The following is a 17,390-nucleotide window of genomic DNA, read 5'->3' on the forward strand; positions in this document are numbered from 1 at the left end:
GAGAGAGGGGCGGGGGAGAGAGAGGGGCGGGGGGGAGAGAGGGGTGGGGGGAGAGAGGGGCGGGGGGAGAGAGGGGCGGGGGAGAGAGGGGCGGGGTAGAAAGGGGTGGGGGGAGAGAGGGGCGGGGGAGAGAGGGGCGGGGGGAGAGAGGGGCGGGGGGGAGAGAGGGGTGGGGGGAGGAGAGGGGGTGGGGGGAGAGAGGGGTGGGTTGTGGCCTAGCGGATCTTTCACCTACCCCCCATGTCCCAGGCTATCCTGGGAGTTCCACCCTTAATAGGCCTCTGTGGAACTCATGCCCCAAGCATACAATTGACCCCGTCCCCACAATTTGGGATGGGGTCTGTTTCTGCAGCTGCAGGTAGCCACACTGCAAAAGATTATTTGGATTTTCGTGCAAGTCATGTTCCCAGTTTTGTGAATCATATACACCTCTGAGGTGGAACTTTCAACCTCGGCTGCCGATGGGCGAAAATGCATTGATTTCAATGGAAAGGACACTTGGGCGGGGTTTATAACGTGTGGCCATTCTGATACTATCAGTTTTACACCCAGGTCAAAGTTGAAAGATCCGTCAGTGATCTTTACAACACATTTTACCCTCCAATATCAAATAGCTATAATTTAACAATTACAAAAGTAGCCTTAGAGGAGAATTAAACATAATTTAAAACATTTTTTCAACAGTTGAAGTATATTGTATACCTTATTTAATGGGTACTTTTTAAGAATTTGTCCAGCATACCCTGCCTCCATTAGTTACAGGCAGAATAATGAGCTTACTACCTGTGTTAGTATGCTATGTGTGTGCTGCATGTGGAACAGCATCAGGCTGCAAATGGGTGAAACTTCACAGCAGCAATCTACTTTGCATTTCCAGATTTGAAGTGCCAGGATTGACAGGATGGCAGGAATGATACTTGCTTGAAATGAATATTATAATCAGGGAGAAGACCGCCGCTCAAAGAATGAAGCTTTCCCCATAATCTTTGCATAACTCCTATGGTTATTGTGCTGTTGAAATGTATTGTTATTGAATGGCATCCCTGCTGATAAATAAAATTCAATATGCAATGAAAATTTGATCTGATTACTGTATATTTTTTCTGAAGAGAAGACATTTGTAGGGAATGTATAATTGGTAATATTTCAAGGACTGTCAAGGATACAATGTATTCTGACTGTTGAAAAAAAGTTTCAAATAAGGAATAATTTTCCTCTAATACTGATTTTGTGCTTGCAGGTTTGAAGTTATGCTGCTTGAATCAAGGAGTCACTGGAGCCACAAACACCCTTTAACCGAAGTCCCCGCTCTTTCAATAAGCTTTATCATAAAACATCTGTACACAGTCATTGCTTATCAGTCATCAGTGCACATGAATGTCTCTGACTGCTGCACAGGAACAATACTGTACAGAAATGCATATCACAGCTATCTACTGACAGCTCATCTATTTCATCATCAACATGAAGAAAGCCTCCCTTCCTCAATGGAAACTTGCCAAACATGAAACGAAAATGGATAATTATGTATACTTTTGCATTTAAATTATGTTCCTGTCCAAAAATTTTCAGTGTGATTTTGCAAGAAGTTACAAACTACATAAAACTGGACTGTAATTACATCCAACAATATAGTAAAACTTTAGCCTAACTCCAGTCATTCTGGTATTAACTGTATTACATTGACTTAATGGTCTATAATTTACATGTCAAACTTCAAAAAAAGCATGTGATACCTTCAGTATTTTCAGAACAACAGCACAAAGGATGATTTATGTCATTGATCAGTGTAAATCCTGTTGTTCTACTGCTAGGCACTACAGGCTCAGCTTTATCTCATACCTTCACTTAACAGGTCACAGAGAAATGAACTGTTGTGGAGTACAACTGTAATTAATGAGAGCTATTTAAACAATGACTATTGTTGGTTTGAATGGTAAGGATCATGTTACTTCTGTCAAGATGATGAATTAGACATCACCATTGATCAATAATATTGTCTGCAGTGCATGCAGACCTGAACAAAAAACAAAGCCAGTCTATTTTTTTCCAACTATTATTCCACTTTCTTTTTCTCGCCCCCCCCCCCACTCCCCCACCGCCAAACTTTTTCCTCTCTTCTTCTCCCTCTCCTGAAACTGGGCATTTTTCCTTGGGTGCAGTTCCAAAGGTAGCTCTCTGCTTCATCGCTCAAGTGGCCATTATTCATTTGTGAACCCAAGAAGTCCACAATTGTGTACTTTCCAGCAGTTATGTCTATTTCTGTTAATGAGACACAGAATTAAGGAACATTTGTAGCATCCTTGTCTACAACTATATCCTGAATTTAATCAGCTGGACATTGGACAAAGGGATACACCTATCCCCTTGGGAGGGGAATTCCAAAGTTAAAATGAGTCTTTGTAAACATAAATCTGGTTACTCTTTATTTTACTTAACTCCTTGTCCCCACGAATCACTACTATGATGCATAGTACGCTCATTAGAGTCTGATTCTAATTAAGCTGGTAGTTGAAAGAGTTTATGAGTGTGCTTTCTCCATCCACCCAATCAGTCACTATCCGGTGCCCCTACTGGAAAGTACACGTATATGTGGACATCATGTGAGCATAGGATCTCGCTCAGCTGTAATTCCCCTCTCTGCTCCCCCTTTTCACCTTCCCCTGCCCCCCTACTGATTGACTAGCCTGTTGTAACTCACTGACATAGGCTCATGTCTGAAGAATAGGCACCTGGACAAGGTGCTGGAGTGCTCCCAATAGCTGCAGTACCATACCCCAGCAGGGCCGCCACCCCCATATCCAAACATTGCTTTCAAGAGAAAACTGGAGGAGGGCGAGGGTGAGGTTAACTCAAATTACATTTCATGACTTTCAGTATAGTACATTACAAAACAGTTTTGAGTTGCACTTGCTCAATTTAGAAATCAAACTCAACGTAATTGCATAACATTTTTTGTATATTTATATTCAAAATTCAAAACTGGGCCCAACTGCACATTATTGTTGATCCACATGAACTGCCTGGGGTAGCACAATTAACAATTTTCCTTTCCATCCTGAAGAAGTGCTTAGCTTCTCAATCACATGACCAGTGGCTACGATTGGGAACTTTCCTAGTGGGGAATAGCAGGGATAAATCTGCCACTTCTTGGGCAATTTGCACTCTAACATCAATGTCCTACACCACAACTCCTAGCCTATCTTATTTCAATGGGCGAGAACTGTTAGAAGTACAGGTACAGGAAACTTTTTTTTATCCGGCACAGACGGGACCGACGTGGTGCCGGTTCATCAAAAATTCTGGATATCCGAAAGCTATAGTAAAAGATACGGAGAGCTGAGAGCTCCGTATAAAGCAACAAACCCTGTTGCTTAGCAACAGGTTCAGAACAATGGCCACAAGTTCCAAGCGTCTCTGTAGCTTAGCAACAGCTGCAGCCACACCCTTGCACAGCAACAGATCGAGGAAGGCAAGTACAATATGAAGTAAAACTTACCTGAACCTACTCCTGAATTTTGCCAGTTAACCGAGATTTACGGTTATTTAGGTGCCGGTAGAACTACAGTGAGTCTGATTTCACAGTTCAAAATTCCTAAGGAATGTCTGGGCTAAAATGTCTGCTTAGGAATGTCTGGGCTAAAAGTTTGGAGCACTTGGTACTCGAAAGGATTCTGTTTCGATATAAACATTTTAAAGACCATTAGAAGGAAAAGATAAAATAGAAAAAGTGATAAAACAAAATCAATTTGCATTGGATAAACATTAATTATGCACCATCCTTTGCATTCAAATTGAGTTTGAGTAGTTGAGCACAGCTGCTATTCTTTGCCACAGTCGTTCCACAAACACAGTGAGACAAGTGACCAGCTAATTTGTATTTCTGATGAGATGGGTTGAGGGAGGAATGTTGGTCAGACAGACGCATTGCTCTTCTTCAAACAGTACTATGAGAGCTTTAATGTTCACCTGAGCATTGTGGACAACATTGTGGACAAGACTTTGGCTTAATGTCTCATCAAAATAAGAAAATATCAATCGAAGAATAAAGTATTGGTTCATGTTGCAATTCAGTGATTTTATAAACTGTAGGTTGGGTAAGGATTTACAACAGTCGGAGACTGTCGCGGCTCACTTGTGTCCCCTGGCAACCATCAGTCAAAACTATTCTGACAAAAGGTCATCGACCTGAAACGTTGGGCTGGATTTTACGAACATCGGCAGGTCCGTGGCGAGCGATGTCGGTGGCAGGTCCCGACCCCGTTGCTGTCTCTATCCAGGCCTCTGAAATGAATTTCCTGAGATTGGGCTTGTTAAGCCCACCCAGCACGTTTGCCAGCCAATTCGAGGAAGCGGGTCTGGTGACGTCACATGAAAAAAAACACTTTCCCACCCAACCCGCCACCGATTGCGCCTGCTGACCTTCCCCCCACAAAATCCAGCCTGTCAACTCTGTTTCTCTCTCCACAGATGCTGCCTGACCGGCTGAGTATTTCCAGCATTTACTGTTTTTATTTCAGGTTTCCAGCATCCGCAGTATTTTGCTTTTCTAAGAATGATCTGTTTACCGTGGGCAACATTTCTTTCTGTGGATTCCAGAGCAAATGTGGGTGCAAAATTACAAGCAGATAGGCCTAACTTCAATCCATGTGCAAGAATATAATTTTCAGGAAGCCAGCTGGGGAATGAGAAGTGATTGTGGCCAGTGTAAATGAGACGTGCATGCACTGGAGCATGTTTAGCAGCCAGTGTGAATGGAGAACTAGAGGCAGCTCATTAAATTGCCTTTTCATCTGTGGTGACAAGTTCAATAAAGTAATTTCCCCACACCCACATTCCTATTTTTATTATTCTTATGAATCCTCAATCCTCAGAAAGTTTTCTTTTCCCTGTTCCACAGAGATAAGATCTAAATGAACTTCGATATGGGTACAAAAGTTAAACATATTAGCAAATGAAAATTAACTGAGGGTAAATGCAAGCCACACTTCCCCCTTGCTCTTGTGAATGATATACCATATGCATAATAGCAATGCACAGGAGACAAAACAATGTGCCCACTGACATAATTTACATGTGAGTAATTCATTCAAAAATAGGTTTGTGCACATGAACACTGTAAAAATGGCCTATAAAAACATGCAAGTTGTGCTGCTAGTTCTATTCTAATTGGGAAAATATGTATTGAATTCCAAACATATTCGAATAATGTTTTCCGCAGAAAAAGCAGGATAATTATTGTATTTAAAAAAAACAAATTCCAGCAATAGGCTTGTCGCTGAAATGTGTCAAACACAATGTTGGTACTCTACCTGGGCACGCTTGCTAAATATGTGACAAGTTGCCGGAGGTCGTCTTGTTTTATTCTATCGTGATTACTGCGAGCTGGGAAAGTTAGGATTGGACCACCTCTTTTATCACGTCCACCTGCAATGAAATGATATTTTTCAATATGTAAGCACTGAGTAACTCAATACAGTTTTACAGTTGAGTAAGAATTCATTTGAATTTGTTTTATAAGTTTAATTTTGTGGATTGGACTTCAGAAACAATTGGATCTCCCGTAGGTCTCCCCCTGTTCCTCCAAGGAGCAGGAGGACCGCTGCAGTGATGCCAGGCTGAACCGCAAGTGTTCTCTGTCTCCTGCCAGCTGGCACCTATACCTCCCTGTCTGCAGATCCAGTAGGAATATTTCATCCCGCATCCTCAGAAATGCTATTACCTCATGAAGCAATAGCTGAGTTGTGTCAGTTGCCAGACAGCTGCAGGCAGTTTGTAAGGAAGACCTTCAGCTAACTAAGGTTCAAGCTCACTACAAACGAGTCCTACCACCATGGTTTCCCTTTGACGGCAAATCCATCAGTAACAAAATAATTTGTCAAAACATATCTGACAACTTTAAGCATACCATGCCTCTGCTTGGTGCCTGTTATTGTGTACCTTTTAAATCCTAGCATCTTAATTCTGCTACAGTGGCAGGAAGCTCTGACATAAGAACATAAGAAATAGGAGCAGGAGTAGGCCAATCGGCCCCTCGAGCCGGCTCCACCATTCAATAAGATCATGGCTGATCTGATCCTAACCTCAAATATACTATCACTCTCCATCCCACCCGAACCCATGTGATCTCCCGGGAGAGGCGAAAAACCAGATTAAAAAAAACCCAATGGCCAATTTGGGAGAAAAAATCTGGGAAATTCCTCTCCGACCCATCTAGGCGATCGAAACTCGTCCAGGAGATCACTCTGTCCCTATATTTTCTACAGTACTTACCTTCTGTAAAGGCAATCTCCACCCCAGCCAGGAACAGCAATAAAACCATCTCCTGAAATCTAACAGAATTAGAACACAAGAAGTAGGAGCAGAACCAGGCTACATGGCCCCTGGGCCCGCTCCGCTACCCACAGGGCCATGACCATTCCGAACCTAGGCTCATGTCCAAATTCCTGCCCGCTCCCCATAACCCTTAATTCCCTTTACTTCTAGGAAACTATCTATTTCTGTTTTAAATTTATTTAATGATGTAGCTTCCACAGCTTTCTGGGGCAGCAAATTCCACAAACCTACCACCCTCTGAGTGAAGAAGTTTCTCCTCATCTCAGTTTTGAAGGAGCAGCCCCTTATTCTAAGATTATGCCCCCTAGTTCTAGTTTCACCCATCATTGGGAACATCCTCACCGCATCCACCCGATCAAGCCCCTTCACAATCTTATATGTTTCAATAAGATCGCCTCTCATTCTTCTGAACTCCAATGAGTAGAGACTCATTGCTGGCTGATATTTTGCAGTGGGAGTCTTGAGCGATTGTGGATTGTTTCCTCTTTAAGAGAAAGTAGGGAGAGTGAAGGTACTCTGTATGCCAGCATATGGAATACAACCTAGATTTCAGTGGGCATTCCTTAATGGGGATAAGAACTGGGCTGACAATGAAAGATCTATCATGCAAGTCTTCCACTGCTTCCCTACATGTCCAGCTATGACTAAATGTACACTTGCAGGAGAAAGAAAGGGCTGTGAAGGGTATGGTGGTACATCTTGCACATAAGTGGTAAGTTGTAGATGGTGTTTGATATAGTGAGGGAAAGGTGGTTATGACTGGAAAACATTCTTATTTCAGTGCACTATTGCAAGGATTGACTGCCTCTTTTGGCCTTGGTTGCTCTGGAGAGGGACAGTTCCATGCATGCCAAACGCCTCTGACACCTCACTCTTGTTAGTGAGCATTGGCAGGTTATTCAATTGGAAGGAGTATCATAACCGAGCCCAACCTCATCTGATGTTTACATTTTGAGCAGGGCTTGCTAGATAGTAATCAGGAGTGGGTATCGTGGACGATTTTCCTTCCTCTAATCCAGAGGCACCGACGTCATTTCTACCACTCCGACTGCCACCCTGCTGAAATCAGCTTATTCAATGGACTGAATCAACCCCAAGATCTCCCTGGTCTGTATGGTTTAGCTAGTCACTGTGTAAAAGAGCTAAATCATCAGATGTGCCTAACCTCAACTTCTCTGAAGGTCCATAATTGTAAATGCTGTTAATTTAACATGACTATACCCACCTGATACAAAGGCAACTTTTTCCTTCATTATAGGCATCACATCAGATACTTTTAATCCGTCATTTCTGAAAGGTCCTGCAAAATAAACATTTGTAATTATCCATTTTGGCAATCTTCAAAATGTATTCACTGAAGGAGATTACTACTATAGGTGAAATCTATTGATAGGAAAAATGAAACCCCTTGTGCATCCCACAGACTTCCTGTTTAATAGACTAACTTGAGTGCAGAGTAATCCATACTTGAATGGTCCTCCACAGGACCCAGGAGACTGATATTGTATCCAACTGGATATGAACACACAATAACATCAGGTAGGTGATCCTTGAGAAATTCATATGCTAGACACTATTGTAGTGTATATTTTTTCCAGACTGATCAGCACCCATTTTTATGTTTTTAATGGTTGCAATAAAACCCACCAATGAAAAGACAAATATGGCTCTCAATCAACCTCTGAAAAGAAATTGTACAAAAAATCTATAGCAGCTGATGAACACTCTCTACAAGCATCTCCTTCAGCAGACTATGACCATTTCACTTCCAGTTGGATGACATGTTGGTCTCCTGGGCTTTGCAGAGAAGCTCTTAACCAAGGATTGTTCTGTGTTAGTGGAAATCTATTAAACACAAAGCTTAGTAGCTACATAAGAGGTCCTTACTTCCCCCAACAGTACTGATCTCCTTTAAACTAAATAGATGCAGTAACCTACACAGGAGCACTCTACTCAATTCTTCAATGAAGCAAGAAAATTAATACTTTGAGAGAGCACTTGAATTTCTGCCCCTAAAATTCAAATGTAAACTTAAAATGAAAGACTACCATTTATATAACCCCTTATCGAGTCCCCCACAAATGTCTCAAAGTGTTTCATTTAGAATGAATCACTTTGAATGCAGTGACTGTTATTTAGAAAATGATGACAGCCATTTCATACACAACCAGATTCCACAATGAGTTTAATGAGCAGTTTCGCTATTTTGGTGCTACTGGTTGAGACAGGAATGTTGGCCAGGACACCAGGAGAACCTGCTACTTTTCTATGAATAGCACCATTGGATCTTTAACATCCATTTTAATCTCAGAAACAATCAGTTTTTAACACCTCATTCCGAAAACAACAACAAAATTCACTTCAGTGGCATATTCAAACAAGCATTATATCTGCTGAAGGAAAAACATTTAAAGGCAGCTTTTGTTTACATTTTTATTTATTGTAGCAAATGTACTCAATGACTCCATGTCATCTACAATTGCATTATTACAACTTCCACCATATGCAAACACAATTACTTCTAGCAAGATACTTTACCATTGCAACACCATAGCAGTACATTTATTTCTTTCAGAGTTGAATCTGCCAACAATTTACATATTTCTGCCTCTGAATATGTCCCAATATGAAACCTAATCCTTTATACCAACACCAGAATGCAATAAATGTTTAATGGCAATTATATGCAGGATCTGGGCACAAGTCAATGGTTTGTGGAGGGTGAAGTCATTCATATTCAGTTCAAATTCATTAACTACGTGCAAACTTGGCTTTCAACACCAAAAATGTTTAATATTTGAATCATATTTTTGTCAATTATACCAATTATTCATGTAAAATTGTTAAGTTTATTGTTCAACTCAAATGTAAAAGCAAGTTTTTAATTCACCAAATTTGAATATGTAAAATAAGGAACAAGATGATGGTTTTGATTGTCTTGCAAGTCTGTAACATATTTAGTGGGGAAGGGGACCAAAGGTTGGCAAGAACCATATGAATGAGGTTTGGATGGCTTGTGCAGTCATCCAAACTCCCAGAATAAGTTATGCTTTGACATAGTGGTTAGCACTGTTGCCTCACAACGCCAGGGACCCGGGTTCAAATCTGGCCTCGGGTGACTGTCTGTGTGGAGTTTGCACATTCTCCCTGTGTTTGCATGGGTTTTCTCCGGGTGCTCCAGTTTCCTCCCACAGTCCAAAGATGTGCGGGTTAGGTTGATTGGCCATGATAAAAAAAAAAAATTGGCCCTTAGTGTTAGGGGGGGATTAAATACGTGGGGTTATGCGGTTACGGGGATAGGTCTTGGGTGGGATGGCTGTCGGTGTAGGGACCGGGTGCTAGGGTTTGGATGATCAGCCATGATCTCGTTGAATGGCGGAGCAGGCTCGAAAGGGCTGAATGGCCTACTCCTGCTCCTAGTTTCTATGTAATACTCCGATTTTTAAAAAAGTTTATACAATTAATTTTATGCACCTTCATAAAGCTTTCCAACTGAAGGTTTGATATCAGTGTATCTTTCATTACCAACAAAAACAATTACCATTATAGCTACTGAGTTTCTCAATACACTCCAAGTCACATGACAGGAAAAAAGGAGTTCTAACATTACACATCATGCTTATAATGGGGTCAGCTGAGAAAGATAAATCTGGTCTACAGAGATAGAACACTCCTGTATATATTTCCGGTAAATTGTGACTGCTAGCTTAAGTTCTTTGCAACCTTTCCCTTAAGCAATCCTAGCTGTATCTGTAAAATGCAGTATAATATCAGAGCGTCACTAAGGGCTTTTATATAAAAATCATTAACTAGCAAATGGTATTCTCATTTCTGAAGGTTTTCATTTCAATCATATTATGCTATTTTAAAATACCAATGGAGAATATATCCAAAGTAAGGTTGCCAACCCTGGTTGGATGTATTCCTGGAGGTTGGAGCACCTGATGTCTGATCACATGACGTTTGATCGCATGATGTCTGATCGCATGACACTTGCCTGCAGTTTGTAAATGTTATTGCATTTACTTTATAAAGTTCGTCCACACATGCTAAACACTTTCCCCTAATTGTTCTGTTTGGGTGGAAAACCTTGCACACTGTTTCTCTATGTCTGGAACTCGTAAAAAATGTTAATTATCCAATGAAGCATTAAACTTTTGAAAACAGTCACGTTAAGTGAAAAACATGCCTATTAAAATAATTTCTCGTGGAACTATCTGACAGCTCTATTACTAGCCTATATGTATTTCAAGATGCAATCTGCATTAAAAATATATTTTCCCATATCTTTTCAAACAATTGTGCAAAAGCGGTTTTCTCTTTTGAAACAAAACAACTTTCTAAAAGCAATGGAACTGTGTCTGGCTCTCCTCGATAACTGGGTGATGGGCAGTTGATTCACTTCCACTCTCTAAACCTATTTAGCAAGTAAAATCAAAGCCAAATTATGTTTCTTTCACCATAGCGAGTACAACCCATATTCTGCACATAAAAAACTCCCGGCTGTATTTGTAGGTACAACCCGTCTAGTCCAGTTGCAGGAGCGTGCAAGAGCCTATCTCCACTGAGATGCAGGTGAATAAGGTATATTAGCCTTTTTGCTGCCTTCAGCATTTCTAGAATCTAGTTTAGATTTTCAGAAGAACTCATTTTCTCCATAGTTTCAAGAGTACAAATTCCCTATTAATTTTGCCTCCTGTAAATTTGAATTTTAGGAACACAGGAACAGGAGTAGGCCATTCAGCCCCTCGAGCCTGTTCCAGCATTCAATGAGATCATGGCTGATCTGGATCTCAACTCCATTTAACTTGCCTTGGTTCCCCATCCCTTCATACCTTTACCTAACAAAAATCGATCAACTTCAGTTTTATCATTTTTAATTGACCTAGCCTCAACAGATTTTTGGGGGAGAGAGTTCCAGACTTCCACCACCCTTTGTGTGCAGAAGTGTTTCCTGACATCACCCCTGAATGGCCTAGCTCTAACCTCTTAATGCTGAGTGAGCTGCAGCCGCAAAGCATAGACATTTGTGAGCCCGCCAGAGTTGTGCGTATCGGCTATTTCAAGGCTGAGGGCTTCACTGAACTGAAGAAATGCATATTCACCAAGTTTGACTGCATCAAATTGCATTGTGATGCATGTTTTCTGCAACTGCACAGCCTCCCAATGCCATCCTAACTCTTCTCCCATTTCTCTTTCCACTATGTCCTTCTCAACAGCCACAACCCTCTGAAGAAGACACCTCAGAGGAGCAGTGCTTTTGAGGAGGCCCCACCACGTGGGTCATCACTCCCAAGCACCAGGACAGAGTTTGGCACTGGGGCTGTGTTAGAGACTGAGGTAGAGGGGTAGAGGGATCTACACGTGGTGATGCACCTAGCACAAGTGCGTAGGAGCAGGTAGTGGTGGCAGGGACAGCCCAGGCAATGCTCACCGTAATTGTTTATGCGCTGTGTTAACGTGCTGCGCGGCCCATTCAAAAGTCCGCGCACACACGGTTTTTCAATTTAAAAGCCGGCTGACCAGCTGTGCGGGGCCCCTGGAGCACTGCGCGACCGCACAGCTTAAAGGGAACATTGAGCCCAGGAGGCAGCTCCTCAGAGGGTGAGGTTCGCTCCTAGCTCTGCTGAGGATGACAGAGATGTTCACTGCAGGGGCCTTGCAAGAATTAAACTCCACTTAGCCACTTCAGGCAATCATTAGTTATGGGAAAGAAACTCCCATCCAACGACAACCCCTAGGCTGAATTCATGCTGAGGCTAAACTCCACAATCTCTTGATCTTTCACACTCTGTTGACCTCTTACAGCTCAAAATTAATATCTTGCTACTCAGCTCAAATTTATGTTGAATTAATTTACACAATAGCCCAACTGCCACAAAACAACTAATTACGCCAGCTATTTAACTGCTAATCACACCACTCATTTAACCAACTAATTACCTGTTAACAGCTCAAAGCAGCTCATACTTAGGGTGAAAAAGAAATGAGTTGAGACAGATCCTATTGGGCACTTGCTTACAGTCAATTATAAGGAGCCATTGAATATAATATAAAATCGCAGCATGTATTTTTATAATTTATTACACCAGGCTGAAGATTTTAGAATCTGGTTAAATGTTATGTGATAAATCACCTGTCACATTTTGGGGTTTCCATTTTCTATTCTGACTGCTGACATGCAAGGACCTTGGTATGATTTATATTAAAATGTTAGTTAAATTTTACTAGCGTGGTGTTAAATTCTCTGAACAGCAGTGCTGGGAGATGTGATTTAGAATCCAGATGAAGTGTCTATCCAGATTGCTTGAAGCAATGGAATTTACTTAACAACCTAGTAATCATCCACATCCATTATTATTGGGATGATCTTGTTCAGTTGAACTCAGCTGGGGTTAGTTACCAAGCAACCTTCACCGAGAGAGGATGGGAGCATGAAATCAGAAAAAGCTGCCTAGGTCCTAAGCTCTGGAATTCCCGCCTTCAACCTCCCCGCCTCTCTACTTCTCTTTCCTTCTTTAAGACGTTCCTTAAAACCCACCTCTTTGACCAACCATCTGCCCTAACATCTCATGTGGCTTGGTGTCAAATTTTGTTTTTGGGAATGCTCCTGTGAAGCGCCTTGGGATGTTTTATTACATTAAAGGTGCTATATGAATCTAAGTTGTTGCTGTTGTTGAAATACTCAGCAGGTCAGGCGGCATCTATGGGGAGAGAAACATAGTTAATGTTTCAGTCGATGATTGAACTGAAACATTAACTCTCTTTCTCTCTCCACAGATGCTGCCTGACCTGCTGAGTATTTCCAGCATTTTCTGTTTTTATTTCCGATTTCTAACATCCGCAGTATTTTGCTTTTGTATTAATGGACAGCATATTTTATTGACCAACCTCTGGATAAGGAGGGAGTCCAAAGTCAAACTTACAACTTCCTAACCAGGTAGGGAACAAAAGAAGAGCGAAACAATGTCCTGGTAAGGTTTGGAAGGCTGATAAGGGAAACAGGGAGGAAATATAGTCTCCCAGATTCAAAACAGAGCAGTCGGATTGAGAGAGAAAAAGCTGACCAGGAAACATAAAATTAGCTTGTTAACTGAGATAGTTGTATGCTTTATTGCTTTATATGTTCAGGGAGGCATTACGGATTAAGTTATAATTCAGGATTTACTACCCTGTTCAGTCACATGTAATTTATAAAAGAGACCAGCTTATTGATTTCTTTCAATGATCTTGTCTCATCTTAGTGTTCATCAGTTTTGCTTCTTGGAAGACTGGAGAAGCATATGTGGTTGCATATGCAAGATTACAGCATCCAGTTCATTTAACACAGGGCTTTTATTGTTATCGTCCTGGATCATGTTATCATATGACTGCATATTGGACAGTAAAGATAAACTCCTGATCGTAACAGATGTGGGATTCACTTATGGGAGAAACTATTCATGATGATCTTGAGAGAATATCTAGAGTAGACCTGAAATTTAGAACATCATCCTAATTACTACTGAAAGTCGATTTAAACCCTTGAATTAATTTCAAAACAATGGCCTGGATTTTAGCCTGGAGGCGAGTTCTGTGCGGTGTTGGGGTGGTGGTTGGTGGGGGCGGGGGGGGGGTGCTGTTGTGAGTTCAGGAAACCCGGAAGAACGGGTTTTCTGAATGTCCTGCAGAATTTAACTGCAGGGTAAGTGGGGAGGGGTGGGTCTGGATCGCGGGGGGGTGGGTCCAGTGGTGGTCTGGGGGTCCAATGGGGTGGGGGGTTCAGTGGTGGGTGGGGGGTCCAGTGGTGGTCTGGGGGTCCGATGGGGCGGAGGGGTCCAGTGGTGGTCTGGGGGTCCGATGGGGTAGGGGGGTCCAGTGGTGGGTGGGGGGTCCAGTGGTGGTCTGGGGGTCCGATGGGGTGGAGGGGTCCAGTGGTGGTCTGGGGGTCCGATGGGGTAGGGGGGTCCAGTGGTGGTCTGGGGGGTCCGCTGGGGTGGGGCGTCCAGTGTTGATCTGGGGGTCCGCTGGGGTGGGGCGTCCAGAGGTGGTCTGGGGGTTCGATGGGATGGGGCGTCTGATGGTGGTCTGGGGGGGTCCTGATTGCGTGGGTGGGTCTGGTGGTGGTCTGGGGGTTTGATGGTGGTCTGTGGGTCCGATTGCATGGGGGTTCCGATTGCATGGGGGGGTCTGTTGGTGGTCTGGGGGTCTGATTGCATGGGGGTTCCGATTGCATGGGGGGGTCTGATGGTGGTCTGGGGGTCCGATTGCGTGGGGGGTCTGATGGTGGTCTGGGTGTCCTGATTGCGTGGGGGCATCTGATGGTGGTCTGAGGGTCCCGATTGCGTGGGGGGGTCTGATGGCGGTCTGAGGGTCCCGATTGCGTGGGGGCGTCTGATGGTGGTCTGAGGGTCCTGATTGCGTGGGAGGGTCTGATGGTGGTCTGGGGGTCCGATAGGGTGGGGGGTCTGATGGTGGTCTGGGGGTCCTGATGGGGTGGGGGGGTCTGATGGTCCCGATTGCGTGGGGGGTCTGATGGTGGTCTGGGGGTCCTGATTGCGTGGGGGCGTCTGATGGTGGTCTGAGGGTCCTGATTGCGTGGGAGGGTCTGATGGTGGTCTGGGGGTCCGATAGGGTGGGGGGTCTGATGGTGGTCTGGGGGTCCTGATGGGGTGGGGGGGTCTGATGGTCCCGATTGCGTGGGGGGGTCTGATGGTGGTCTGGGGGTCCGATTGTGTTCAGCGGGGAGCAAACAGATTGAGGGGCTGGGGGGTTTACTGGGTAGCTTGTTGGCCGGGAGGAAGCACTCCTGCTCTTCCAGGCCCACAAGCAGTGCTGTAGACACTTACCTCATGGATTCAGCCCTTCTCGCCTGCTTTCAGCTGCCGAGTTTCCCAAGGCCCTGGAAACCCAGCCGCCTGTGGTTAAAAATAGAATGACTGTTAAAATGAATCCTCATTATAATATTTAAATGACCAACCCACTTCTCGAGTGGATTGGTCGCCCGCCCCTCGTCCCGCCTCCGTTAAAACCGGATGGGGCGGGTTCGGTTCCTGTTGCAGATTTTTTGCATTTTAACCTCTGACATGACCCCAACCCACCTATTTTTGGGAGTTAAGATTCAGCCCAATAGCTCCTCAGTGACAGTGTTATTGTGTGAAACATTCAGTGTCATCAGTTAAGAATGGCTTTGGTGCATGTGAGAAATTTGGTGAAGCACCTTTTGAGAGGTTATTATTCTATAGATGTGTGGACTCTGGTAGAACCATAACGAGACCCTTAAACGAATTGTGGAACACTGTAGCCGCTTGCTGACCATCACTTTACTTCATGATCACTTTTAGACTTCAGAGTGATTCTAGAGATAGGGCTCCAACACTAGCTCTGATTTTCTGAATGGATGTGCGAGATCATGGGATTACATCTGCAATTACAATCTCCATCTCCATTAAGTCGCCACACCTGCTCACTGAAGAAAAGACATAGTGGAAGGTTATGGGAGAATTATATGATGGGAGAAGTAAAGCAGACACTCCATATGTTTGAACACAGGGAAATACAGTGTGTGCTAGCAAGCAGTTTGTGATTGTTATACATTCAGCATGGCCAAGACAGGATAAAAACACCAATATACCTCTGTTTCCATTTGCTATTCAAGCCCATGTAAATTTTAATGATGCAAGGGAAACAAAAAAACTCATGTGAAGTAAAAAGCACCACTGTACCAGAAAATACATTGGTGATGATGCATTTTTCATTGCCTACAATGGAGCCAATAAAATGTCTGAGACTTCCTCATCTTGCACCAAGTATTATTCACTCAGTTCTCTCAAAAGACTAATGTTAGACAGAAACAGAAACTTTGCCAAAAGAAAGCCTGAATACATTCAGAGATTCTTCAGTTCCTCTGTGACCAATAAGGCACTAATTATTTTCTCAAATGTACCAAAGTAAAATGCATAGAAAGACATAGAATGACTGTTCAAATAGGAGCAATAGAAAAATAGATTCAGAAATACACAATGTCCAGTTTTGTTATTGAAATAACTTTGGGCGAGAAATTCGGCTGCTTTGCACCAAGGTTAGTGCCTGCGAGGGGCGGTAATGGGGCGCTAAGGGGTTACCGACCGGGCGCGCCAAATTCAGCGACTCCCGCGAACTTCCCTGGCGGTTTTGTGCTGGCGCTAACACTTACCGCCTCAGTCTCCAGCGCCCTATTGACTGTGACGTCATCAAGTGCACAGTGTCCCGTTACTGCCCTGGATGTGAAATTCGCTCCCGTCCCCTGCTGCATCACCGGGTGTCAACAGCGGCAGCAAAAGGAGGTGTTGTCACCTCGGCTGGCCGCTTGGGGAGCGATAATTAAAGGCAGTGGTGGTCAGATAGGCCAAACTTTATTCTTCATACCAGTCTGGTGCCTGCTGAAAGTCTTTGAAGCCTCATTGCTGCGCGACGCCGAAGCCCTCCACTCTGTGAGAGTGATTGGGGCTGTAATGGAAGTCGTGCAGGTCTCCAGGTCCCACAGAACTAAGAAGAAGAATGTTTCAAACCATCATTGGCCCTTCCCTTTAAGCGAGGGAACGAGCCTCTGATGCCGGTATTTTACACTGCGCATTCCTCAGCGCTCTGCCGTTACAGCCCCTCTCGCATACTTTAGCGCCATAAGAGAAGTGGTTAGCGCTTGACTTAGCGCTCGACTTCCCTCTTAGAGCGCTAAAACTGTATTTCATGGGAGGCAAGAATGATTAGCGCCTGGCACTAATTTTTCAACTTTTAGGGCTAGAAATTGCGTGTGCCCCATTTGAGGCGCTAACTTTTGCGGGAGTGCAAATGTATCGCCGGGTGCTACACAATTGATTCCAATGGGAACTTCTGGTTTAGCACTCCAAGAGGGAAGTGGAGCGCTAAATCAAACACTACCACTTCCCTTAGGGTGCTAAAGGGAGCGAGAGGGGCGGGAGCGGCAGAGCGCTGCACAATGTTCCGTGCAGCGCTGACTGTTTTACAGGCTCTTTCCCTCCCTTAAAGGGAAGGGCCAATGCTGCGGTCATTGAAGGCTAAGGCTGGGAATGGTT

At 43.7% G+C, this 17,390-nt stretch overlaps 1 protein-coding gene across 7 annotated transcripts in view; it reads right to left on the reverse strand.

Annotated features, from left to right (window-relative positions):
- Positions 1-17,390, reverse strand: part of kalrna (kalirin RhoGEF kinase a) — a 1,017,450-nt gene that overhangs the window by 647,167 nt on the left and 352,893 nt on the right. For all 7 annotated transcript variants that reach the window (XM_085986273.1, XM_085986275.1, XM_085986274.1 and 4 more), the window contains exons 2-3: positions 7,562-7,636; positions 5,313-5,427 (exon numbers count right to left, since the gene is read on the reverse strand). In XM_085986273.1, the coding sequence (XP_085842399.1) occupies positions 5,313-5,427; positions 7,562-7,636 (190 nt within the window). The remainder of the gene's footprint in view (positions 1-5,312; positions 5,428-7,561; positions 7,637-17,390) is intronic.

This window comes from Somniosus microcephalus, chromosome 4 (assembly GCF_052327205.1).
Source record: "Somniosus microcephalus isolate GS21.2 chromosome 4, FLI_Smic_1.0, whole genome shotgun sequence".
Classification (NCBI taxonomy): domain Eukaryota; kingdom Metazoa; phylum Chordata; class Chondrichthyes; order Squaliformes; family Somniosidae; genus Somniosus; species Somniosus microcephalus.